This window comes from Chlorocebus sabaeus, chromosome 18 (genome assembly GCF_047675955.1).
Source record: "Chlorocebus sabaeus isolate Y175 chromosome 18, mChlSab1.0.hap1, whole genome shotgun sequence".
In the NCBI taxonomy this organism is placed as follows: domain Eukaryota; kingdom Metazoa; phylum Chordata; class Mammalia; order Primates; family Cercopithecidae; genus Chlorocebus; species Chlorocebus sabaeus.
In genome coordinates this window covers 23,433,265-23,460,440 of record NC_132921.1, presented here as the reverse complement: position 1 = coordinate 23,460,440, position 27,176 = coordinate 23,433,265, and the positions used below count along the sequence as shown (strand labels likewise).

Genomic DNA, 27,176 nt, shown 5'->3' with positions numbered 1-27,176 from the left:
AACAAATGAGAGGCATATATTGACCGGCAGCCAGCATGCCATTTCAGTGATAAATGTATTTTTATACACTGCTGTTCAAGGTCACTGTTGTCCTTGAGTGTGCAGCCATCAAAAGTCATGCAATTCACATTCTAAACAGTTCTAATAATCAGTGCAAAGATGCCTGACTTAAAAAATGCGTTATTAATTTTATACATCATTTATGTAAATTACACATCTTGATAGTTCACTGCAATTTTATCTTGCTATTGTTGAAAATTGTTGAGAAATCAAAGAAGATGTAAATGTATGGGACATTTGTGAGATGTATTGGTCTAGATTTATTACAGTGTTCACAGAAGCCAAACTTGAACATGGATGAACTTCAGTAATTAACCCTTCTGTGTTTTGTGCTTCTTCAGTGTTTAAAATTCATAAAGAACTTTTATAACCTAAGCATTCTGAAACAAAACTATTATCAATTTAAGACTAATGCTGTGTTTGAAATAGAATTTATACAAAAAAAATGTCCTTTTGGACATTTTGCTGTTAGATCTGCCTCAATCCAAAGGAAATGTTACTTTTTGACATGCTAGTTAACCCTTTGAAAAGCACTCTCTAATTACTCAGAGTGATCTAGTTATTCACCATTTTATTACACAAAACTCAAACACACTTTCTAAATAAAGAATGAACGAAACCATGTTGTTACTCAGGTTTTTGATCCCCATAAATAGCAAATGTTCAGAAATTAATATTAAATAGCTGTCTTTTCAAAGTTAAATTATATGCAAAATGTAATGATTTCTATCACACGAAATCTTTCAGTAAATATTTTTTAAAATATTATGATTGTTGGATTTAAGAATCCTTATGTTAAATACGTGTTCACGTGCATATTCACAGAAAATCACGGGGCCCTTTATGGTCTTCAGACTGATTTGCCATCTACGCTTATCTGATTCCACTTCATTCCTTTCACTGTAAATGTGGATCATTCTGGAGGGCTTGTTGTGTGTTTATTGTTCCCCTACAAGCTGTACTCTCTTTCCTTTAGGCTTTTGAATGTAGTATTCCGTCCGCATGGAGGCTGCGTGTTATATTATACCCTTCACATTATATGTATGTTATATCATACCATCCACATTGTATTATACCCTCCACGTGTGTGTTTGTGGGTGCACCTATATAATCATTCATACCCAGAAAATCTCCAAGGTTTCTCACCTGGCCTATACAATAATCCCGTAATTTAACCTCTACGTGAAAGTATGGGTGTAGGAGGAGGTAAATGAATGTCTCCCTGATTTTAGCTTAGAGCTTTGGATGAATCTAATACCTAGGAGCTCCAGATAGGTAATCTCATACTTCCCTCTGACATCCCACACACACTGCCCTGGCCTATACCACACATATATTCCCCCTGTATATCCAGAGATGTTAGAAGTTGTGTGTCTCTGGCGTCTACAGTAGACAATGAGGTTCCTTGGGTCTGGCTTGGACCTTGAAATGCTTCCCCTCATAGAAACTATTATAAATAGTGCTTAGGAGATTGAACTGGCACTATAAATTCTGAAACATTAAGAATTCTCGGCCGGGCGCGGTGGCTCAAGCCTATAATCCCAGCACTTTGGGAGGCCGAGACGGGTGGATCACGAGGTCAGGAGATCGAGACCATCCTGGCTAACACAGTGAAACCCCGTCTCTACTAAAAAATACAAAAAACTAGCCGGGCGAGGTGGCGGGCGCCTGTAGTCCCAGCTACTCGGGAGGCTGAGGCAGGAGAATGGCGTAAACCCAGGAGGCGGAGCTTGCAGTGAGCTGAGATCTGGCCACTGCACTCCAGCCTGGGCCACAAAGAGAGACTCCGTCTCAAAAAAAAAAAAAGAATTCTCTTGGCTTTTGGAAGCTGGCCCAGAAATCTATTTGTTGCATTGTTCCTGTAGATAAATGTGTTCAGAATTCCGAACAACTGAATTCCAAACAAACTTTAGGACCTCTCATTTGATGGTTAAAACACTGCAAGGTACTGCACGTAAAAATGTCACCAGCAGGTCATTTTAAAAATTACCACATTGCACGTGGAATAGTGAGGAGTGACACAGTAAATATACAGAACCACAAATAGAAGGATTTCTTGTATTTAAAGTTATATTAATTATCGATATTTTAAAAATCAAAACAGTTCTTACGGTTTCACTCTTTTTTAACTTTGCATGTAGAATTTGCCTTTCAGGGAGCCCATTATGACATTGAGTTCTGAGTTTTTCATAGCTGGAACAGGAAGTATGAGTCAGAATTCTCAGTGAATTCTAAACTTTCCAAAGATGAAACCCATAAACGGCATTTGTAGTTCTGTATTAACTCGTACTCACACCTTGAGTTGAAGGCCTGTAGTGTATTTAAGGAGTACTCTTAGGTTTCTGGGTTGACTTCCTTTGTAATTTAACCTTTGGCGAAGCAGTTATAAGCTCTGACACCTGAACAGTCATAAATTAAAAATCTGTAAGTACAAGTATTTTATAATACCATGTCAGGCATCTTAATGTACAATGCTGTATCTAACCACTAATCTCAATTGACTGTTAAATGGAAATGTTTAGCATAAAACTATTATCATATTATAAAAAACCGTTTAAAAAAATGATGTCCTTATCATTTCCAAACTATAAAAGCAACTAAATATGTGTTAAATAATGTTTCTTTGTTAATAATCTTCATTTTTAAAAAAAAAAAAAGCAGAAGCACACTTTTGGAGAGCATGCGTTTACCATATAATATTACACTTACTACGTAATGTTATAATCTTAATTTTAACATCTAAAGTGATCTGGCAACTATGACTCTCATCTCTGAGCAAGTAAAATATTTTTATGGAAAAGTAAAATAGTGCCTAGGAGTATGAAATTGTTTATACCAGGAAAAACTGATAAACTTTAAGATTTCAAAGACATGCTAATATGAAATCTGAAAGACTGTAAGCCAGTGACTTTTGGTGGTTCTTCTAAGGGATGGCATTTGACGAGTAAGTATACTTGGGTAGGGTTTTCAGTTTTATTATAAGTACCCCAAAAATGGTGGTACTATAGGTAATTTTTAGTTTCCTTTTTTATATTTTTCCCTGTGTTTTTCAAAGAAAAAAAATTAAATCAGGGGTGTCTTATCTTTTGACTTTCCTGGGCCACATTGGGAGAAGAATTATTTGGTCCACACATAAAATATACTGACACTAATGATAGCTTATGAGCTAAAAACAAAATATCTCATCTTTTAAGAAAGTTTATGAATTTGTGTTAGGCCACATTCAAAGCCATCCTGGGCCGCATGTGACCCATAGACCACAGGTTGGACAACTTGATCTAAATAAAAACTATGCTTCTACTAAAAATTATTTTTGCTAATGCAAAGTTCGTATATAAAGTCTATTAAGCCTCAGAAGTGTGTCGAAACTATCTTCTCATACACTTATTCCAAAAGGAAAATAGTATATCAAATGGAAAGCTTCTGGTTGAGTTTTAGATTTTTTTTCTTAAAAGTGAATAAAGTTAGTATGCATAGTATTAAAGAATGCCCTTAATGGCATCTGTAATAAGGCATAGAAGGTTATTTTAAGGCACATGCCTGTGGGTCATATGCATGATAGTAATTATGAGCAGATTACTAACGAAGTGCATTCTGTGTTATAAATAGAGCATCACAGGATTCACATCTGCTTGGAAAGAACCTAAGTTAAAACATCAAAGCAGGTTTGTTTTTTTTTTCGTAAAGATTGTAATTATTTAGATAGCTCGTCAGTGGTAGTGCAACAAGTGGGCTTGTGTTATTGATTTTCACCTGTATTACCACAACATTTTTCATTGACAAATATTAATTGCTTATTAAGTACTAAAGAGTTTGATGGTCCAAATATTGAATTTTGTAATGAATTGGCCTTTTAGTTTGCTTATCATTAAGCAGTATGATTGCATTAAAGATACAAAGGTTTAAGCCAATATATCTCCTACTTTAAGAACATTAAATAGATATTCCTCTAAAATTTAATTTTAGTGATAGGATATTTAATTCACTTTCCCTTGCATTCAGGTAAATTACCTTTGGCCAAACTATAGGGACTGCTTATGTAAATATGAATTGTGTGGCTGTAATTAGTAGTAAAGTATCCAGCATTTTCTGCATTGATTCTAGTTTATGAATACAGAGAATAATTGAAATTTGTATCAAAACCAAATTGGTGATTATGATCACTAATGTAGATTTTTTTAAGTCATTAATTTGGTTAATTTTTTTTTATGGCCGAGAAGGATCTGCACATCTAAGTGAGCAACCAGTACATATGTGTGTATATATGTTTACAGTACATCCATAAATATATACAAGTTCCAGTTTAATTCCTTTTTATCTTTCCTAACTTTTAATAAGATATTTTTCTTTTTATAATTATACTTAGAGAAATCTTAAGTATATTATACATTGGGCTTTCTAAAACATAATTTGTGGATAACTGATGAAATTTAAACAAAGTTAAAATTAGAGAAATTAGACTCAGTTTTGAGTTGGCAAGTATTGGTAGATTAAAATGTTAAGTTTAATTCAAATATGTTTTTGATTCCAGAAATTTGACTTTTTAATAATTGATTTTTCTGATCACTGAGTCAGATAATTACTACTTGATAAAGCGTTATCATTTAAAAGTTAAAATACTATCAACGTTCAAAGCAATTTTGTTATTAAGTACATTACTTTATCACAAAATCCTCTTTTAAAGGTGATTTGTACATTGGGGACCACCTTGAAATATTTAATTTACAAATAAAATATTACATAAAATATTATATTTCAGGTCTACAATGTGTAAAATGAGCCCAGGTCTTTCTTTTCTGCCCACCCCATTGTGCTGCTAGTGTCTCCTGTCATTTTTATCCTCTTCCTTTTGGTCTTTTCACTCTATCTGCTCTTCATGGATTTTCTCAACCGTTTACATTGGATCTTTTAACAAACATTCCTGGAGAAGCTGCTGTGTACCAGGAACAGGGCTGAGTGCAGGGTCTATGCCTTCCACATCTCTCTATGTGCTGATTCCTCCCAAATCTGCCTTTCTTTTCATCAACCTGTTCCTAAGCTCCCAATTCATCTTCCTCACTTTCTAACAGATTTCTGTATGCTCAGCCCCTCCACCTGAATTCCCACACTGAGCTCATTATTTCCCCTGACACCTTCCCACCTCTCCCTATCCCCCGCACCCGCCCCAGGGTCTTCTTTCCTTTGTGCCTTCCCTGTCCAGGTCGCAGCAGCACCACCCGCTCCGCTTGCCCTCTCCTTCCTGTCCATGCCCACTTCCTCATTCAGCTCCCCATTTCTCTGCTACGTTTGCTTCCCAACCAGTCCTTCTTCCTTTCTGTTTCTCTCTTCTCCACCCTTTGCAGAATGTTCTTAAAACTAGTCTGATCTGACCATTCTCATGTTTAAAAACTACAGAAAGCTCCCTTTTGACTATTAAATAAGTCCACATTTCTTGACACCACAAGAAGGCAGCTTATAGCCTGGCCATAGCTGCTTTTCTGCTTCATTTTCAAGCCTGCCTCTCTCCACCTCTCCCCGCTGCCTGGTGCTCCCCTAGGCAGAGTGACACAGGAGTGCTGGCCGTTTTCTTGGACCCCTCTGAAGTCTTCACTTGGCACATGTTTGCTTAGACTCATCTCTTGTTCTTCTCACCAACTTCTGGTGGTCCTTTAGAGCTCAGTTCAAATACAACCTTCTCTCTGCACCTTTTTCTGACATCTCCTGCCGCTGCACAGAAACTACTGTCTCCTCGTCTGTGTTTCCGTGACATCTTCTGCACATCTCTATTACGCTATTGATTGCACCATACCATAGTCTTACTGTCAACCTGTTGGTCTCCCATTCCTAGATTCACGGGCAGAGGTCCTATCTCATCTTTTTACTCTGATACCTTGCACAGGACCTAAAACGAAAGTCTCAATAAGTATTTTTAACTACATTTTCCTAAAACTATTTTAGAAAATATAGTTTTTCCTAAAAATCATATTTTTTAGGAAAGGTAGGCAAGACAGATAATATTATTTTACAAATAAGCAAATCAGAAAATTGTTCCTATTCATAAAACCAGCGAAGACAAATTTTAATCCACTACGTGAAAGTGGATAGTCTAAGTATAAGTCAGAGGACTGACAAGTAATGTCAGTGTTATTTTGCCACAGTAATTACTCTGGGAGATTTGCAAATGCAATTGCTATATGAAAAAAAAATACATATAATATTGCATATTTTATGAATATTATGATTTTAATAGTAAGAAAAATGTTGGATGTTATATCAAAAGTAAAAAGTTAATTTTATCTTTTGGTAACTTGGTATTTCTTTTCTTTAAATTATATTTTTATTGTATTTATTTTGAACAATACAGTTGTTTTACTATTAAAGTTGTATTGGGAAAAGTAAAAATGTGAAAGGAGCTTTAAGTTAGAAGGTATTCATTCTAGATCAGTCTCTAATAAGTCACCATCAAGGGAATTCATTTTTTTTTATTTCAATAGGTTTTGGGGGAACAGCCGGTGTCTGGTTACATGACTAAGTAACTTGGAATTTCTTAACAAAAGAAATGAACCTTTTAATGCAGAACAACATGAATTAGGTTATGTTCCAGACTAATCTGATTTTCTGTTTTAATAAGTGGAAGAGGCATAATAAACTACACATAAAAGTGTAAAATTTCTAAACCTGTAATGTGTCCTATTGGTATGTTCTATCATTATCCAAAATAAACATGAATCCAAAGGTGTGGTAATGTTGAATTCATATAGGTATGAATTTGAGAATTTTATGTCGTAATTTAACACTTTCAAGTCATTTCTGCTTTTGGAATGGTGAAAATGTTAAATACTTTTGCAACATAATTTTGAAAAATATAAATTCTCTAGCTTTAGTATAACCTACATCAGACAATTTTGTGTCACCAGGTGCTATACCAGGCAAAGGAGAGGTGACAAAGGAGAGGGAACACATGTGAAGGTCCTGACCTACTGCTCTAACCAAACCATCTTCCATTAATCATAACCCAAATCAAAACCCACGAAAATGCCAAGTCCTATCATGACGGACATTTACTTAGGAATGTGATTGCTGTCCAGCGAGTTAGTGTGTATGGGGGTCTGCTGAAGTCCTGCCATGTAAAGGCCTGAAATGTCTAGAGAGGGTGGAGGTAATCAAGACCATTCATGCTGCTAAGGAACTCCATGTGGAAGCAGGAGGGGAGGGATTTATTTTCGTAGCACAGTATAAGACTTCTAGCATGTGTTCAAATAGTTTTATATTAGAAACACTGAAAAAAAATTTAGCTTTTGGGTTTGCCCGAATCTGAAGAAAACATTTTGTGTGACTTTTTAAGCATATGCAAGTGAAACTTTAATAAATATTTCATGTGAGCAGTGTAAATATTTGATAATTTATTCATTATTCTTTTATTTAAAACTAATCACGTTTATCTAAATTATATTAGTATTCAGCAGTAGAGTATCCATGAATCATCTTTAAGTATGGCTCTATAATTATATTTTTAAATGTTAAATTATATCAAAACGTTATGTTTTCATTTATGTCTTTAGGCTTTTTAAATCATTATTGAGTCTAAAAGTTGTACAGTACAAACATACCGCTGTCATTTTATTAGCCAAAAATTGGTGGTGATCATATAATATATTAACTTGTGATGTTTGGGATTTTTAGCAAACCTAATTTTCAAAGTATGATTCTGTATAATTAATCATTTCAACATGCAAAGAAAAGACATATCAATTCCGTATAATTTAATTGGATATTCTATTGTTACTTTGTCCTGGAAATATTGGGCCTAATAAATCAGAAGAACAGGGAAGAGCAAGGCTAGTTCCTGATTATCTGCGGCAAGAAAAGGGGAAAGAGGGGCTTAGACATTAATAGGTTAATTAATGTCTAATTGACGGAGAACTTTTCTTTGAATCTGAAAGTTTCCCAGTTAAATCGAAGGGAAAATACTCCTAAAATCAGTACCTATTTTTTAGAGTTTGCTGTATGATGATTACAACATTTTAAGTTTTAAGTTTGGTAAACAACAATTGGCTTAAATGTTTATTCTCTATTTTTCCACTCATAAAACTTCCTTTTAAAAATAATTTTGATCATTTATCATGGATCTTAGTGAAAATATAAGCCTCAATACCATAAAAACCTTATTAGGAATATCAAAATTACAATAATACAATAGTTTTGAGCATGTATTTTGATTCTCACTATTCCTAGATAAGGGTGTCGTGTGTATATATGTGTATATGCACATGCATGTTGATATATAACCCCCTACAGAAGAAATATTGAAAACTATTGCTTGTGTCATAGGGACTGTCAATATGTAGATATTGAAAAGCTTTAATTCATCAATGTCAGCTTGTCCTCGAATGACATATAAGTAACTTTTAGTAACTGAAACTGTGCAGTAAACACTGAAGCTATTTTTAAGGAATAAAGAGAGCCTGTTTAGGCATTATATCTTACAATAAAACTGAAGATAGCTCACTTTATTATATTTATCCTTAAATCTATTTTCCATTAAGATGTTAAAATGATATCAAGTCTACTTGTTTTTCCCTCTGAATATATATTATTTTCAATTAGATGGTGATAGAAAATAATTCATTGAATAGTTTCAATACCTTGGCTTGGAAAATGCCAAAACAGGTTGAGTTTATAACATAAAGTTGGCATAATGTGAATAAAAAGCATTGCCTCAGCCCTCCATCAAGAAAAGAAATTATAGAGATTAACAACCTGTTTTCAACTCTGAAATCTCTGTTCAAAACCTGTAGAACCGCCAAAGGGCAGCATCTAGACTTACGTGCTTAGACTGTAGGAGACAGTACACCCAGTAAGAAAAGTTGAGCTCTTTTCAATACTAGAGAGTTTTAGGATTGCATTTACCATGTACTTCCATTTGGGTCAATATTTTTAGTTTTTACAGTTTGGGTCCCAAGTGAGAAAGAAACAGGTTCCTAACTCTAATTATCCTTTCTTTAAAAAGTGCTTATTTATGGTGCTTGTAGGAAGGGATTGCCTCTTTGGGGTACAGACAAGCTGATAGGAGGGTGAAAACCTTCAGGCACTGAGGACCAGGGAGGGAGGCTGCTGGTGAGAGAGATGCGGCCACCATCTCTGGAATCTGGCCTGGGCATCTGGGGGAATCAACACAGGTACCTTCCTCCTTCTTAGCCAGTGAAGAAGGCCAGGACAACTCTGTTTTAAGAGGTTTAAACTCCTGGAGGTGGGTCAAATAAAAGAGTGTCTCTTCACCCTCACTGTGGCAGGGGGCCAGTGGACTCTGCCTCACCCCACATGGAGGCAAGACTCCACTGGGAAAATGGGCTTCCTGTGTCCCAGGCGGTGCTGTCCTCCCAGCCGTCCTCACAGGGATGGCAGGGCAGGGGAGACTGCCGTGGACCAGGACAGCACCAGGATAGGAAGGGAGGTTGGGCTAATCCAGGGACCTTCCTGTGTATGCGGAAGCCACCTCCCTGCCACATGGGGTTGGGAGTCTAGGGGTTCTGTGAGGTCCCCTGAAATTCAGAAGGGTCTGCAAGGTGGGCTGGCTGACTGTTGCCTGTCCAGAACGAGGGGACGGACAGTTCCCCTTGGCAAGCCCCAGCACCACCACAAGCTCTTGCTTCCAAGCAGCCCTGCTGTAGCTGCCTGGGCTGGGGCTGCACCCAGCCTCCAAGCACCACCAGACATCACTCAAAGTCTTTGTTATTTGGTGTGGCAAAGTCACTTATAAGTGTTAGTGTGTAACATACATAAGACTTTCTCAGCTGTAGGAAAGTCAAGCTACGGAAATTGAAGATCCAGCAGTTCATAGCTTTCTTTTACCTGGTATTCTGTGAGGCAGCAGACTCTGGCACCAGACTGCCTGGATTCTAACCCAAACAAGTTATCGCACCTCCCTGTGCCTCGGTCCCCTCATCTATGAAGTGGGGAATAACATAGTCTGCTTATCTCATTGGGTTGATATGTAAAGATTAAGAAGTGTATGTGAAAGTATCTGGAACAGCACCTGGCATATCATACATGCTACAAAAGTTTAGCTTCTTAGTATACTTTTTGGATTCCCTAGAGCAGCAGTCCCCAGTCTTTTTGGCAGCAGGGACCAGTTTCATGGAAGACAAGTTTTCCATGGACCTGAGTGGGAGGGATGGTTTTGTGATGAAACTGTTCCTCCTCAGATCATCAGACATTAGTTAGAGTCTCATAAGGAGTGCACAACCTAGATTCCTCGCACGCACAGTTCACAATAGGGTTTGCACACCCATGAGAATCTAATACTGCCACTGACCTGACAGGAGGCAGAGGCTTGCTTACCTGTCACCCACCCTCCTGCTCTGTGGCCTGGTTCCTAACAGGCCACGGGCCGGTACCAGTCCATAGTCCAGGGATTGAGGACCCCTGTTCTGTGGTATAGCATAATAGTGCATGTTTACCTTCCATGTACAATTTTAACATTTATTTCAAGGATGACAACAGCTGTTTTATACTTGACCCTTGCTAAATCCACTTTTTGTATTAAAGTATTAAGTTATATGATGCAATTTTATCAAGACCCAATGGTGAGACAGAAACTAACCTCTTTAAGCACCCAGGTGATATGATGTAAGTGTTGAGAATTAGTAAATTGGAGAAGAGAGAAATAGAAGAGAGTTAATGAGCAATAAATGAATGGGAGTACATGTTTAATGAAAATAAACAGGGTGCAAAATGAGTACTGATGTTTTCTGGAAAGTGGTAGAAGAGGCTTTAGAGCAGGGGCCAATCATCTGGGTTTTTGTCAGTGGATGCCTCTCGAGATGTTTCTGCACCCTCAAGACTCTGTCCATTGGCTGAGGTGTGCACATCTCACTCTCCTAAAGATAACTGGGAGCACGTCAAATGTCAGCCATCTGCATGCCAACAACTGTGCAAGTTTTTCCTTTTCAAGGAGTTCTAATAAATTATCTTTTAATGGTGATCATCAGCCACAATTGCCATTTTCTGATAAAATAAGCATATGCTGGCCAGGCTGCATAGTGTCATGAGAAACTGTAATGGCATCCGATCTCCTAATTCCAGTACTCAGTCTGGTTTGAAATTCCACATCTTGGCCGGGTACAGTGGCTCACGCCTATAATCTCAGCACTTTGGGAGGCCAAGGCAGGTGGATCACTTGGGGTCAGGAGTTCGAGACCAGCCTGGCCAACATGGGGAAACCCTGTCTCCACTTAAAATACAAAAATTAGCCAGGCATCATGGCACACATCTGTAATCCCAGCTATTTGGAAGGCTGAGGCAGGAGAATCACTTGAACCTTGCAGGTGGAGGTCGCAGTGAGCCGAGATTGTGCCATTGCACTCTGCATTCCAGCCTAGGTGACAGAGTAAGTGTCCATGGAATCCATGGAAGGAAGGAAGGGAGGGAGGGAGGGAGGGAGGGAGGGAAGGAAGGAAGGAAGGAAGGAAGGAAGGAAGGAAGGAAGGAAGGAAGGAAGGAAGGAAGGAAGGAAAAAAGAAAAGAGAAGGGAGGGAAGGGAGACAAAAAAAGAAATTCCACATCTTGAGGCCAGGTGCTCACACCTGTAGTCCCAGCACTTTGGGAGGCTGAGGCAGGTGGATCACCTGAGGTCAGGAGTTTGAGAGCAGCCTGACCAACATGGAGAAACCCCGTCTCTACTAAAAATACAAAAAATTAGCCAGGCGGTTGGTGGGTGCCTGTAATCCCAGCTACTCGGGAGGCTGAGGGAGAAGAATTGCTTGAACCTGGGAGGCGAAGGTTGCAGTGAGCCGAGACCATGCCATTCCACTCCAGCCTGGGCAACAAGAGTGATGAAACCCTGTCTCAAAAAAAAAAAAAAGAAACTCCACATCATGAGATGTTGTTGAATAAGGTGACCTCTAAGATACCATCCAACTCTAAGATGTCTTGATTGGAAAGCTTGGAGAGAGTTTAAGGAAAAGCCACTGAAATTATTAAGAAGTTGAGTAATAAGATCCAAAAGGAAAGGTTATAGTTACTGGGATTTTTTTTTAATCCTAAAAACAAAAATTAAGTAAAAGAGGGGGGCAGATTGCTGTAACAGCCCTCGAGCCTTTAAAAGGCTGTCACACTAAGATTGGTCACCAGCTGTTCTCCATCTCTACTGAGGCCAGGACCAGAGGAAGCAAGCTTCAACTGCAGTGTTTTGGATTTAGATTTGATATAAGGAAAAATTTCCTGAAAGCACACATTGTTAAACACTGAAAAGGGTCCTCAGGGGAGATTTGGGAATCTTTCTCTGGAGCTATTTGAAAACAGAATAGATTTTCATGTCTGACCTGCTTCACCATAGCCCTGTCCACACACAGGACAGAATGGGTGACCTTTCAGTGTTCTTGGCAGCACCATGTGGTCTTAAGAGTCTATACACAAAGAGACTTGAGAAGGCTTAGTTCATCGTGATAATTAAATTTGACTTGAGCCTTCTAATCGGCCATAGATGAGATTATCTATTTTTTAATGGTGTTATTATCTGCCTAAATTATTTGTTGAATCTGTAATTTGTTTCCTTGAGCAGATGAACCTTAAATATCTAATAAAATTTTCACAAATTGATTGCTTGGGAGAAAAGAAGGGGGGATTTTTTTTTTTTCCTTGAACATAATTAATTCTTAACTTTTGAACTCTTCTGAAATGGCTCTTTTTTGATGAGCCTTTCGCTTGCCTAACAGAGCTGTCAGTCAGAGCGATGTCTTTGTCTTCTCTCTGCCTTGAGCAGTTACCTCCCTGCCAGCCAGCCAAGAAATCTACAGGCTCCTGTGTTGGGATGTCAGAAAGACATGCAAATCAGAGCCTGGTTCCCCCTCCTTAGCTGCCGTTTTCTGACTTCAGCTGCTATTAATATGTGAGAGATACCAAACATACAATGAGTGCTACAAGCACCCGCTGCACCTCACTTGGCATTGCCGGGTATCATTAAGTGGGAGCAGCACTGGGAAGATGTAGGTATTTGCAGGCCTTTGGTATTGCCTCTCCTTTTCAGAGTTCTTCCTCACTGCTGAGGCACTGACTGCCTTGAATTTCTGGCCTGTCTCACCTATTTCCTGCCTCCCTACACACACAGACACTTCATTCAGGCTCACCCTAAAGTCAGGGCATCTGCCATGCTTGTACCTCATGAAAACAAGCTTGTCCTGTTTGCCCTCTGCCAGAGCACATTCTAGGGAAAATGCCTCAGGTGAAGGCATAATTGTGTTTTTCGAGATTTCAGAGGCTATGTGCAGCCAACTGGGGAGGACATATTTCGGCTCAGCAGACCTTTCAAGCACCCCTCAAATTGCAACTGCCTGACTTAATCTAAAGTCAGCCACGCTGCTTCCTGAGAAGCCCACAGCCACACGGGCTGCTACCCTCTCAGCCCCTCAAGACCTTGGGGGCCGTCAAGGTTCAGTCCACGCTCCTGCATTTTTCCAGTTTATGTTAGTAAATGTTATACAAAATGCATGGGTCAGTACTTTATGAATCTTTCCCTTGTGCTGGCATTCATGATGGGGAAATCTTACCTACTTTTGGAAATCGTGTTTTCATAATTTATGTTAAAATTAAGAAAATGGTTTAGGTAGGATTTTGTGATCCCCTTTAAAGAAAAAAATGATGAGACCTACAAATAAATATAAGATGTTCTCTTTCGTTTTATTCGACCTCAAAGTGGGTTCGTTTCAAGTCCCAAACTTGTCATTTGGAAGCTGACAGATCATGTGAGGGGCAGTTTTAAAGAGAATATTCTAGAAAGTCATGGCTTTTGTTGACACCAAATCATTTTAGAAATTCTTATTTCTGTTTCCTTCTCTGTGCAGCTGGGCTAATTATATTTCTTTGCAGAGCACATTGAAAATGTATGTTAAAAACTGTTGGGTGCATTAAGTATTGTTCATTATTCTGCTTCTCAGTTCCTTTTCTTTAATGAGAAAATGGGGTGGGGGTGTTTAACAGTTCAACACTCTATCTCCTGCTAGGAATAAGTGTTTGATTTTTTTTTTTAATTGTTCGTAGCACTTCCTGAATTTGATTAATTTCTTTATATTCCATTTCTGTCTTTTCAAGACAGCAATTTCTTTGACTGAAAATATAACAAGGCATGATACTCATTCGCATATAAAAAGTCTACCAAACCTCTTTTTATGTTGAAACTTGTTGTTTTTTGGAAAATGTTCTTCAAGGTCCAGCATTTGAGACCCAAACCATCCAACCCGCCCCATCACAAAGCACTAACAAGTTCTCTGCAATCCTCACAGCTGCATCTCTAATGCCAGAGTAGCGGTTAAAGTCAATTCAGGTGGTGCCTGCACAGATCTTAGAAGTTCAGAGAGTCTGAACAAAAGACAATGGCAACATTTCCATTATAGTGAGGGCTGAAGCACCTCTCAGGCTGAGATTGTAATGAACTCACCAGATGTACCAACCCATTTAAAACAGCGAACTTCCCTGCACTGCTTGAGCGGTACTTGCTCTTACGAGACAGTAGGTCTGTCAGCTGCAGTCAGCACTCTGTGGTTTTTCTTTAGGTTGCTTTAAAAAACCAGCCCTGTGGGGCACCTAGCAGCATCATGCTGTGTGTGCACGCGCGCGTGTGTGTGTGCGCGCGCGTGTGTGATGCATCATGCTGTGTGTGTGTGTGATGTTCTGATCCAAGATGTAGTCCCCCTTTGTCCAAAGAAGACTTTAAAGAAAGTTAAACTCAGTATATGACAGGACTTCAACAAAAGTTAAAACGGAACAGTGATGAGTAAAATGAGGAGGAGGAAGTATTTATTACTCGATGTATAGGATGAGCATAAATTTAGTTCTGAGTTTCCTGGCAGTAAAGCAAACCAGTGTTAGGTTATGTAATTATTGTTACATGATAAAAGAAGCAACAAATTTATCTGGAAAGACAAACATTTTCCTAGCAGAAAATTCCAGGCTGAACTTACTTCCCAAGATCTTCTATGAGAGCCACTTAAATAACTGCTCAGTGTCTTCAGCTGCCATAGAAGTACTCTTCACATGGATGTTTTAAATACTCGCCAGAGGAAGACAAAAAATGGAATATTTAGAGAAGACTGTTCTGAAGGAGCAAATATGGTCCCAGTGAGTCTGTTTTACTACTTTTACAAAAAGCTAACAGCTAGCCTCCAAGAAAGGGGTGTGAATGTGTCCATTGGGTTGTAACATCCTTTGGACCTGCTGGTTTATAGCCGGCTCACTGTTGCATTCTCTAACTTACTGAAGCAAACTTCTGGTTGCTGATTAAGGAAGGATGCTAATCTGAAGGAGGAAGGCTTGGCATTCTGTTTTGAAATTGAGGAGCCCAATCTCCAGAAGGAGGTTCAATCCACCTCTTCACAGAGCCGGGCTTTGAGGGCTTTCAAGAAGGGCCAGTTTTTCTTAGAAGAAAAGTCTACCCACAGTTTTAGATGGATATTGGGATCCCAGAGCATGGAAGAAACTTTGAATTTTGAATCAAATATTTGTAATAGAAAGTTTGCATTAAATGCCAGGAGGGACCAGGCAGGAAATAAGTGAGCTAGGCAGCCTGGTACACAGGTCTTCTTTTGTGTCAGTGCTGGGCTGGTGAAGTGAAGGGCACATGCTCAGGCTGAAGTGCTCACCACCACTCAGCCCTGGCTGATGCTGCCACATGTGAACAGAGGCCCAGTATTGCCCGATCCTCCAGTTTTTCAGGAGAGGCTAGAAATCTTGATCTTACGTAACACCTGATCAATTAGAAAGATGGGCTGAAAAAAATTTCGTTTTTTGGCACTTTTGCAGGCCAAACCAAACACATCTATTATCTAATTTCAGCTTAAGGGTTTTGAGTTTGCAGCCTCTAAGTCAAGGCCTTACTGTCCTTCTGTCTTTACCATAAAGTGGCCTCAGATTGGCCCAATAGAATTTCAGACTTTTAGCAGAACTGAATCTTGATTTTAAAAAATGGTTAAAAATGCTTTCCCATTGCGCTGATTAAACTGACCTAGTAAGTGGGAATGACCACTTTTTCTGACTTAATTGGTTAAAGGCTTTTTTCCTGCCTGAGTGATGCTCATTCCAGAATAGTTGATGTTAAGCTGGTTTCTTGCAATAATTATTCAGCAAGTGCACTCCATTTCTTAAATTAGTACATTTATGGGCCAGCGTCATGAGTAATCACATCTGTTTAATCAAATGCCACAGTCTGAAGTCTGTGTTTATAGGCGACCTGGTATGCTACATGATGCTGATTCTGAGATGTGTGATTAAGGCATAGTTTTGGAGAAGTGTTCATTTAGTGGTGTACTCAAGTGGTTGAGTTATATGACTGTTTATATGTGTCTGGTCATCTCTAAGCAAGCAGGAGTAACAAAAATATTAAAAGTATTGAATTGTCATATGCCATGCATTGTGCAGAACACTATGTATTACCTCATTTAACCTTTACAAAGCTCTTTGAGTTAGATATTATCATTATCATCATCATCGTTCCTACTTTACAAACATGGGTACTCTGAGATGTTAAGTGCCTTCAATAACTGGCCCTAGGTTCCACAGTTAGTACATAGTGGAGCTCATATGCACACCCAGGAAGGCTGGCTCACATCGGTGCTCTCTCCCTGCCCAGAGCTCAGTTCTGTACCAACACAACTTTTTTTTTTTTTTGAGTGTTAGAAAACAAGTGTTATTTGGGGACACCACAGTCCCTTGAAAGTCTAATGACAAAAAAGGACAGAATGCAAAGGCAGCAAGGAATGTGCTTGTGTCTCTACCCCTGTTTTCCCTCTTCTTCCTCATCTTAGGCATTCAGATATGTAGTATGAAAAAATCTTCTGAAATGTACAGTACCTATTGGCCGAATCACATAACAAGCCTGATGCTCCCACTGAGACTCAGGGCTCACAATTCTTTATCAAAAATGACAACTGGAAGCAAACCTGTCCTGAATTTTCTTAGTTTAGGGGCACATATTTCCTATTCCTTTCTAGACAAAGGGAGGAGACCAACCTGCAGTTTCTAAGCCGGACTGAATATTGGTTAATGTGGCAGAGGTATGGTTTTTAATAGTTGAGTGCAGGGAGATTAATACAGTATTATGCTAATTTGCTTAGTATCCAGTGTCTTCTGTAATTATTAATATCATCAGACTTGAGTACTGTTTTTATTAGGAGGGACCTTCTATCAAAGACCTAGTCTAAAATACAACTTCCTTTTTATTATTCATGGTTAAATCAATGATCGCTATTTGGCAGAGGTTCAAAACTATCCCTGTTAACTTGTTTTTAATGGTATTTGATTTATGTGTGTGCCCAAACCTTCCACATGTGTGTGGATGTATATTTACTAATTGCAGCTATAGGCATTTAAATGCAGTGTTATTGCTAGAAAATGAAGCATAAAGCATGAGCAGTGTATAATTATTAAGGAGATGAAATTATAGCCTTTAACTCCTTCCAGAACAGGGATTTTTATAACACAGCTTTGATTGTTTTTTTATTTCAGATGAGCAAAGTTCCTGGATACTTTTGATGATCAGTTTCTTACCTTTCTAACTAATTGTAAAATTCTTCCCTGTGGCGGACATAAATGAATTAGCACATTGGTTTGTCTATTAACATATGGTTTTTCTTTGGGCTCATGCCGCCCTCCCAACTAGGAGGCAGGTGGACACCTCAGAACAAGATTGAAGCCCTTGGAGAGTTCCCTCAATGAGAGAATGTCGGTTGCTTGGCTTACTTTTCTAAGCTGACTTAATAAACAAAGAAGACAATAGCATCTAATACCCATGACGTAACTTATTCAACATTGAATGCATTTGTGTGTATACTTGTAATTGTCCTGTGGAATGCTTGCCATTCATGATATCTGAATTTTATTTTAGACAATCCATGGACACAAGGGACCAATCACTGCAGTGGCTTTTGCTCCTGATGGAAGATACCTTGCCACCTACTCAAACACTGACAGCCACATTTCTTTTTGGCAGGTAAGGGTAGATGCTCCAGGGTCTTAAAGCGTATACTGCGTGATATGGCTTTGGTAGTAAGCCTTCCTGTTGAGCCTTCCTGCCGGCCCTCCTTCCTGTCCTCCCTCCCTCCTTGCAGCAAACATCCAGTCTGTATTGATTGCTGATGATGTGCCAGGCACTAGCATGCAGGGTGCTGAGAATACAATTAGCAATCTGGAAAGAGGGACATCTGCTCTCACGGAGCTTGCAGTCTGAAGTAGACATACATAAATAAGCAAGCACTTATGGTCCCAGGGGAGCCTGAGAATAAGGCTGTGGGAAGGCTTTTCAGAGGAAGTGACACCTAAGCTAAGGCTTGAGTGATGTGGAAGAAGGGCTGGCTGTTCAGGGTTGGTCAGGAGGTGTGGGTGGTTAAGAAGGGGACACAGGTGCACGAGTTGCCGTGAGCAAGGGCCTGCATGTTTGAGGGCCTGGCCCGAGAGGAATCAGGCAGGAGAAGCCTCACTGGCTTCACGTATTCATTTACACAAGGTCCCTGGGTCTGGGACTGTAACAGGGCGTAGGGCATGGGATAATAAGGTGTTTTCCTCGTGTTCGCCTCATGTCCCTTTTATACTTATCTCATTTTTCTTTGCATTCTGAATTTTCCGCATAATACTCATAATTCTCAAACCGTTCAAAACATTTCTTAAGATCTCAAATAGTCTTTGGTAAGCAGTTCATGAGAATGCCTATGTTTAATTCTGAATAAAATGAACACTAATTTTGAGAAACTAATTCTGGCAATAGAATATGTTTTCTCCTCACTGCTTAATTGCTATCCCATCTTCTTTTTCATTACCTTACTCTTTTAGTCCCAAAAATTACCAAGAAATTAAACATTACCAACACCCCCAAAAAAGTTAATTTAAAATTTTGTTGTTTTCTTTATTTTCTTAGGATGCCAGTATGTTTTATGAGATTCAGTTTATTGCTTTGAAAACTAAAACAAAACAAAATAAAAGTTTAAACAAGGCTTCAGCAAAAAATCAATAGGTAATAAAATGTAAAATGGATACAATAAATTACTTAATTAACAACATGCTATTAAAGCATGACAACTTCAAAATCGGTCACAGACTTCTTCTACTTTTATCTAATTTAGTTTTCCAGTTTATTTTCTCATTAGCCTTTCTTCCAAAATATGTCTCTAACATCTTAATTCGCTCATATTAAACTCTCTTTATCAGAGATCTCACCCAGCCCTCATTTCCCAGTGAATAACCACAGCACTGGTGTTTTCCTCTCCTGAAATTCCACAGTGATTCCGTTAGGTGTCCAGAAACTGGGCTTTTGCAGCAGTGCTTCTTTAAGGAGTTTGCCTACTGATTTTTTTTCCCTCCCTACTGATGTCTAACTCAGTGGCCTCTATTACGTCAGCTGTACCTTAATACAAATTTTCTTTTATTTCCTGTTCTCTTGGGATCTTGGAGGAATATTTATATAAAGCTCCACTCATTCCACATTTACTGGGTGTCTGAGTGATAGGTACTGGCCTGTGCATTCGAGACACAGAGATCAGTAAGTCATGGGTCCATGCTTGCCAGAAACCTGTGTTCTGTGCAGGGTTTCTTCTTTGGAATAAACAAACAAAACACCTCTTTTTTCCAACTTTCTTTCTGCTAAGAAAACATAATTTGTTATATAAGAAATACCTCACATATTAGCCAGATTTGAAACTTTTTCCAGTATTTTCTTTTTTTTTTTTTTTTTTTTTTTTTTTTGAGACGGAGTCTCGCTCTGTCGCCCAGGCTGGAGTGCAATGGCCGGATCTCAGCTCACTGCAAGCTCCGCCTCCCGGGTTCATGCCATTCTCCTGCCTCAGCCTCCCGAGCAGCTGGGACTACAGGCGCCCGCCACCTCGCCCGGCTAGTTTTTTATATTTTTTAGTAGAGACGGGGTTTCACTGGGTTAGCCAGGATGGTCTCGATCTCCTGACCTCGTGATCCACCCGTCTCGGCCTCCCAAAGTGCTGGGATTACAGGCTTGAGCCACCACGCCTGGCCCAGTATTTTCAGGAGTATTTTAAATGGAATTTTCTAAATGGTAAATTATCTTTTTTCCCTTCGATCTTCAAGGTTTTATTTGGATATGTTCATCCCTTTGTTGAATATTTTCCTATTTATATCAAAATTACTGCCCAGGTCACTGATGGGATTATGGGTAACATCCTTTTCACTTAGAGATCAAGCTCGTGTAGCTCATTTATTAGATGGCTTCCTTTTCAGATAACATCTTTTCGTCTTCCAGTTCCTCTCTGAAGCCTCCTGCTGTTGACTCTGGGCTTTGCCAAGCACACTCACATCTGTGTGCCTGGACACGTGGCTTTGCACACAGTGGGGCTGCAGCACATGTCCTTAGTCCAGAAACTCACCTACTACTCCAAGGGCTGCTTCCTGTTAAACTCTGCACATGCCAGAGCCAAAGCAGCCCAGGCAACACCCGGGTCTTTCTTGCCTCTAAAACCAATGTCGGAATTTAAAATACAGCCCATTTCTTGCTGTTTATGTTATACCAAACTCAGACTTGAAATTTTAATGGAAGACACAAAAACAAGTCCTTTCAGCTTTCTCGGGAAAATGCAATGAAATCTCTTCCAGAAGTGTAGTTGTCTTATTCGAATTAAAAAGAGTTCAAAAACCAGTATTAGATCTACTGCTGCTCTCCCCAAATGGACTTTGCTGATTTATTTAGATGCATGTTTCGTTGTAATGATGTAGGAGAATACTTTTATATTATTCCAGTAAGTGTACTGTAATATATTTTGAAAACTTAATGAAGTCTTATTAATACAGAACCTTACTAAAGCTATCAGCTATTAAAATCTTTGCTGAGAAATGAATGTTAATGAGAAATATTGGTTGGATAATTACTCAAGTGAGACTTAGTGAGGTCTGTGTCCTGCATTACTTACATTGGGAATAGCATTAAAACATTTCCTGTTGTGATGGATTATATCTGTGTTTCTGTGTGTTGAGAAAATAATCTTCACAGAACCAGTTTTGTGAAGCATTTATTTTTGACGGGAATAAAAAAGCCAAAGTTACATTTGAGTGAATTTACATTCTCATCTGTCAAATGATGTAATTTGGCAGTCATTCAAGCCCTTTGATTTTCTAACCCCACCTAATTTGAATATTTCACTTCTCTGTATCCATTGATATTTGAGCAAGAGGAGGGGTTTGGTAATGAAATACAGTGACAATTCTCTCACCCAAATCTTACCACCACTGTCCAGCAAATATCCTGTTTCAGAAATGCTGATAATAAGTTAGGTAGATACTGGTTTCATTTATTTTAATTTACTCCATTGTATAGTAGAATACTATTCAGCCATTGAAAAGGAGTAATGTAAATCTGTAGTCATTAACAAGAGAAGGTTGCCATCAACATTTTGTTGAACAAAAAAGCAAATTCTGAAACTACATGTTAATATAAGCTTGTTAATATAAAATGTATTAAATCTGCTTATCTTCATCTTTATGTATATGTGGAGGTCTGGAAGGTGGTTTACCAACATTTTAACAGTGACCGTCTTTGGGAAAAGATATTTCAGGGGTTTTTTGCTTTCCTTTTTGTACTTTTCTTTATTATTTGAATTTTCCACAATGAGTATTTACTATCTTTGCAATCAGGAAAAAGTGAATGTTACCAAATCTCATAATTCCACATAGTTTGCATTCATTCAGGGCTCAAGATGTCCTTACCTGAGCATGATATGTCGCCGTCGCTGGTCAAGAAAACATTAATATTGAATAACAAAATTGTTAGTTGTTTCAGAGAGAGTCATTTGCCTGAGTTTATTGGAAAAACTAATACCTTTCCTCTAATACTTCAGATTCATGCCAAATTTGAAGAGGTCATAGGGAAAGGATGCTCTTGAGCAATCAATTTTAGTGAACATGGGGGTCTTTACTGTTCCACATGTATGCAACTCTGACGGTTATGTTCCTTATAGAATTTCACGTATCCCTATTCTCAGGCAGGAAGGCTATTTGATCCAACCAAAGGCATTTATCAAAGTAGGGGTGGCTCAGGTTATAAGAGGAACCCAGTTGTAATGGCCTTTTCTAAAATCTTTACATCTAGAGTATTCCCATGAGATATTCTCTCCCTTTTCATGTTTAGCTCTCAACCCATTTTTTTTTTTTTTTGAGGCGGATTCTTGCTCTGTCGCCCAGGCTGGAGTGTAATGGCACGATCTTGGCTCACTGCAACCTCCGCCTCCCGGGTTCAAGCGATTCTCCTGCCTCAGCCTCCTAAGTAGCTGGGATTACAGGAGCCCGCCACCACGCCCAGCTAATTTTTGTATTTTTAGTAGAGATGGGGTTTCACTGTGTTGGCCAGGCTGGTCTAGAACTCCTGACCTTATGATCCACCCACCTCGGCCTCCCAAAGTGCTGAGATTACAGGCATGAGCCACCGTGCCCGGCCTCAACCCATTTTTTGTTCGTGGCTAAATTTGAAGAGAGGAATTAAAAATAAGGAAGTGTCTGAGCATTATATGCCCCTTGCATTTTGAGTTACCAGCAGAAGTCAAGCTTCGTACATATATTCATAGAAAATCTATAAAGAATGAAAAATACCTTGTAGTTATTTATCAACTGAGAAATTAGATTTTTTTCTAAAACACACTATGCCTGTTGAGGCCAGTTAATGTTAACCAGCAATCTTCTGGGTCATTTGGATCTATCAAGTCAAGCTCACCATCATTATTTATATTTTAACTATTTGGGAACATCCAAGAAAGCAATAAGGCATTGATTTTTATCTTTTGTGAAGTTTTTGGGAAAAGGAGAGAAGGAAGCAAAGAAACAGGCTTCTGAAAGGGTGACAGTAAGGAACTGCCTGGCTGGAAACAGGAACCAAACTTTAACAGAAAGAGTTAACAATAACCATATATTTGGTTTTAAAATGTGACCTCGTACACTAGTGATTTTTTTTCACCTCTGTGTTGTGTTCGGCACTATTATTAATGCAGGAAAATCAGTAACATTAGTCATCTTAAAAGGGTTATTACTCAAGATGATTTAAATTGTGAAAATGTCAGTGGAGCCTGCACGCACTCTGCTAGAGATGCCATGATTTACGCCCTCTGACACCATCCTGCTGCTGAGGAGGGCTGGAAAAAGGAATGGCTTGTGTTTTGCAGTGATCCACATGCAAGGGATGATGTCAGTGATAACACATCTTAAATGTCTTAGGATTTGCCAGTTTCATGGACCCACCGTTGGTAGATGTTGGATCATAATCTGCATGCTTCATGCAAATCTCTAGAAGTCTTACACATTGAGATGGAGGTTATACTGGAGAGAAGCACTGGAAATGAAAATTAGTACAAAGAAAAAGTATTATTTCTGAGACTTCTTTCCAGATTTTCAGTATTCTTTCCATGTGATATTATAATAGCACACATGATGCGAAAATATTTTAAGTCATATTTAGAATCTAAAGAAATCTTCAGACTCAGTTGCTTAGGAAACAGTTCACGTAGACAACTACCATCAATATTTAGTACTTCAACCTGAATGCATAGTTGTTCATGATTCATAATTTCCATGTTATTTTTCATTTATGTGAATGGATTAAGAAAAGCTAAAATTTAAATCCTGAAAAACTGCCAAAAAGCAGAAATCATCAATTGATAAAAAGGTATTGTCAATAAAATATTAAGAGCGGACTCTCCTTCGTATAATAGCAAAACAGTGAGGCACAGACATAGTGTTGAGATGAAATTGATTCTGGTTCTGCACTTTATAATAAGCAAGAGCTTCCCAGAAAGCGAGTTTTTAAAAAGCAAGTAAGGAGTGAAGGTATTAGTAGGTGGGAAATGGGGGTGGAAGGGAGTCTTGAGCTTTATTTGATCCAGTAAACTGTCACTCTGTCTACTGCTTAACCTTGCTTCCTTTTCTTGAACTAATTACAAATCCCAAAACTTGTCTTCGCTGACTCATCCATCAGGGAATGCAGTTAGCATTGTGGGAAAGAACATGAAAGTCTTCAGTTTCAGATATCCACAATGTCCAAATGCCTGTGTTGTTTAAATGAACCATTTTATTAAGAGCTATAATTTAGCTCTCTTCCTAAAGATCCATGGACTCGCCTGTTTTCAGGTTCTACCCCCATGAAATTCCTCTAGATTTCTGCATTTACTGTAGCAGCGTCAGAACAATTCCAAGCACACCGAAAGGAACTTTTGAGAGGTTAAGAACAAGCTCAGGTGAAGGAAAATAACCATGATGGAGGAAAAAGTGGCCAGAAGAGATCGACCCAATCTCTGTGATAGGGAAAGGGAGAGGGCTGTTCAGGTGACACATGTGCTCTCCTGTCCCTCCAGATGAACACGTCACTGCTGGGAAGCATCGGCATGCTGAACTCGGCACCTCAGCTGCGCTGCATTAAAACCTACCAGGTGCCCCCTGTGCAGCCCGCGTCACCCGGCTCGCACAACGCCCTCAAGCTGGCCCGGCTCATCTGGACTTCCAACCGCAACGTCATCCTCATGGCCCACGATGGGAAGGAGCACCGCTTCATGGTCTAATGCTGCTGCCTGCCGCCGTGACTGCGTTTTAGTTCTCTAAATTCTCCAAGCCAATGTTGCTCTGTCCTTCCTCCCACCAGATTGTTCCCAGGGGCCTGCCCACCCCAGTGCCGTCCAGGGGTGCGGCCAGGTCTTGTCACTTGTGCATGCTTCTCAGGGGCAGACCCCGCTCGTGCTGTCTGTCGATTCAGAGGCACACACACACGCTCTGCAGGATGTGGTCATCCTGTCACCAGGTAGTTTTTCCCTGCCAGAGATGGGAGCGGAAAGCCAGCGGTTCTTGGGAACGCTCTTGTTGCTTGGTGCAACAGAAGCACAAAAATCAATAAACACTGTGATTGCACTCCCAGCCCAGATCAGCATTTTAGCCATCTCAACCCCACCTCTGAAGTGCTGCTTGAATCTGGCCGTTCTGACCCTGGGTGTTGAGGTCATGTGGTGTAGTCCTCATGATTGAAATGATTGCCCTTTGAATTTCCTAAAATATTGTTTACCAAAAAGATTCTGTGTTTACATGTTCTTTTCTTTTCTGGTGATTGCTAGGAAATTACTCAATCCAATTTCCTAGGGTTTAGCTACCACCTTCTTTATCAACAGCTAACCAGTTTGAGATTCATGAGAAATTATATACACACACAAAAATATTTTTCTTGTAGAAAATAGTTTTCCAGACACTTAGCCTTCCGAAGTGCTCATCTCTTGCTTAAATGATAGTATATTTAGTAGTTTAAAATAAAAATAATCACTCCTTATGATCTAGTTAATGTAATTATCCAGTCACTGTAACTAATCTCTTGAAGGGACTTTTGTGATAAAGAGCCAAGTTCGGAAGCATAGCGTGTACCGGAAATGAAGACTCCCCTATCCACTGCTACAGATCCTGTTGAAGAAAGAGCTTTTTCCCTTTCCCCCAGAAGCCTCACAATCCTGTAGTTCCCATATGTGTGGCATATGTCAGTTATGAAATTATTATAATTCAGCCTTCAAACTACTACTGATCAACTAAAGGAAAGCTAATAAGGTATTTCTTTTAAACAAGTATTCTGGAAAAGTAATAACTATGGCACAAATGTTCAGGAGTGTATATAACAATGTGTGGGCTCTCAGTTAATTTATTTGAGCAGACATTGCAATGAGGGTATTCATTATGCTTCTAAGTAAGCTTTAACTATATCACTTTCTTCTTACATCAGATTGTGCTGGTTCTAGCTCATAATAATGAAAAAATAGAATAATATTTTGTATGAACTGTTTCTAACAAACCTTGATCTGTATATACTTGTGGGGGGTTGTTTGGTTGCCTAATTGTTGATTGGTCCGTTCGTTGGGCAAAATCATTTATTAAATGCAAAAATAGAAAATTACTTGTTAAATTCAGAGAAAATATGTGAAGTTTACAAAGGAACCAAAATGACAATGGAAGAATTTAGTCTTAAAAGTTTAGGTTGTAAGAGTTTATCTAATATACAAAAATGTAGGATCAAGGTCTAGGAACAAACATTGGTTATTTCACTGAAACAGATTTTTAAAGAACATATTAAGAAATTAAGACCACTAGAACATCTCTTTCATATTGATACGATGTTATTTCCATTGATGGCAAATCTATACTGTTCCTTGATTTTAGAGTTGGGTGTTCTTTCAAAAGTGAATTTAGGTACATGCATGTACATTGTATTTATAAAGATTATATATGTAGTTTCCAAGGAAGAAACAAAGACCTATACAGTGTAGACTTTATTTGTCTGGTGAACGTCCTGTTGTGTTTGGTATAGCTAGAGAAATGTAAGGTAAACTAAAAGGCTCACCTTGTTTTCCAGTGGGCCCACAGTCTTCTCTATACCCAACATATGTTTACTTTATGAACTTAAATGGAAATTAATTTATTGTAGACTACATCTCTATTTGGAATGATGAGGTAAATGTATACCTTAGCATTTTGTTTAACAAAAATGTTCTGTGTATCAAGAAAGAGGTGTGGGAGCGGTAGGCAGCCTGCCGCCAACACACAGATGGCTCCCACCACTACGAAGGTTGAGAGCAAAGCCAGGAGGCCCAGAGGAGCAACAGCCCTGGGCCATGAGTGTGGGTCGGCCTTTCAAGTGCTCTGTATGCACAGACAACCAAGGCCAGTAGAAAGCTATGGCTGCAAAACCCTGGGGTGGATGATGTTTGATGATTAGATGGTCATCTCTAACTACTAAATATCTGCATTCTTGTTAACATAAATCTCTCCTTGGCTATTTTAATAGCCACAGTCCCAAACTTCATCCCAGCTTAGATTTCTCAGCACTGAGGTAAACTCTGCATTTTCATCCCAGCGTACACCTTTAATGTTTTATTGATTTCATTGGCACTGTATTTGGACCTGTCCTTGTATATGTAGAAACATATGTGGCTTCACTGGTAATTTACAAGCAAAAGATGACATGACGTGACACCTGTATGAAAATGTGATGATTGAACTCCCTGTGTATAGTGAGCGAATTAAAATGTCTGCCTCTCCAGACATTTCTTAATGATTCCACTTAATAGATTCTATGTATGCTGAATGTTCCTGTGTACATACGTGTGTTAAATAAAACAATTGTATTG

At 39.0% G+C, this 27,176-nt stretch overlaps 1 protein-coding gene across 2 annotated transcripts in view; it reads left to right on the top strand.

Moving 5' to 3' along the window:
* The window catches only part of WDR7 (WD repeat domain 7), a 389,155-nt gene extending 362,890 nt beyond the window's left edge, over positions 1-26,265 (top strand). For both annotated transcript variants that reach the window (XM_008013992.3, XM_008013990.3), the window contains 2 exons: positions 17,915-18,019; positions 24,378-26,265. In XM_008013992.3, coding sequence (XP_008012183.1) covers positions 17,915-18,019; positions 24,378-24,581 — 309 coding nt within the window. In that variant the 3' untranslated portion in view covers positions 24,582-26,265. The remainder of the gene's footprint in view (positions 1-17,914; positions 18,020-24,377) is intronic.
* The last annotated feature ends 911 nt before the right edge of the window (positions 26,266-27,176 follow it).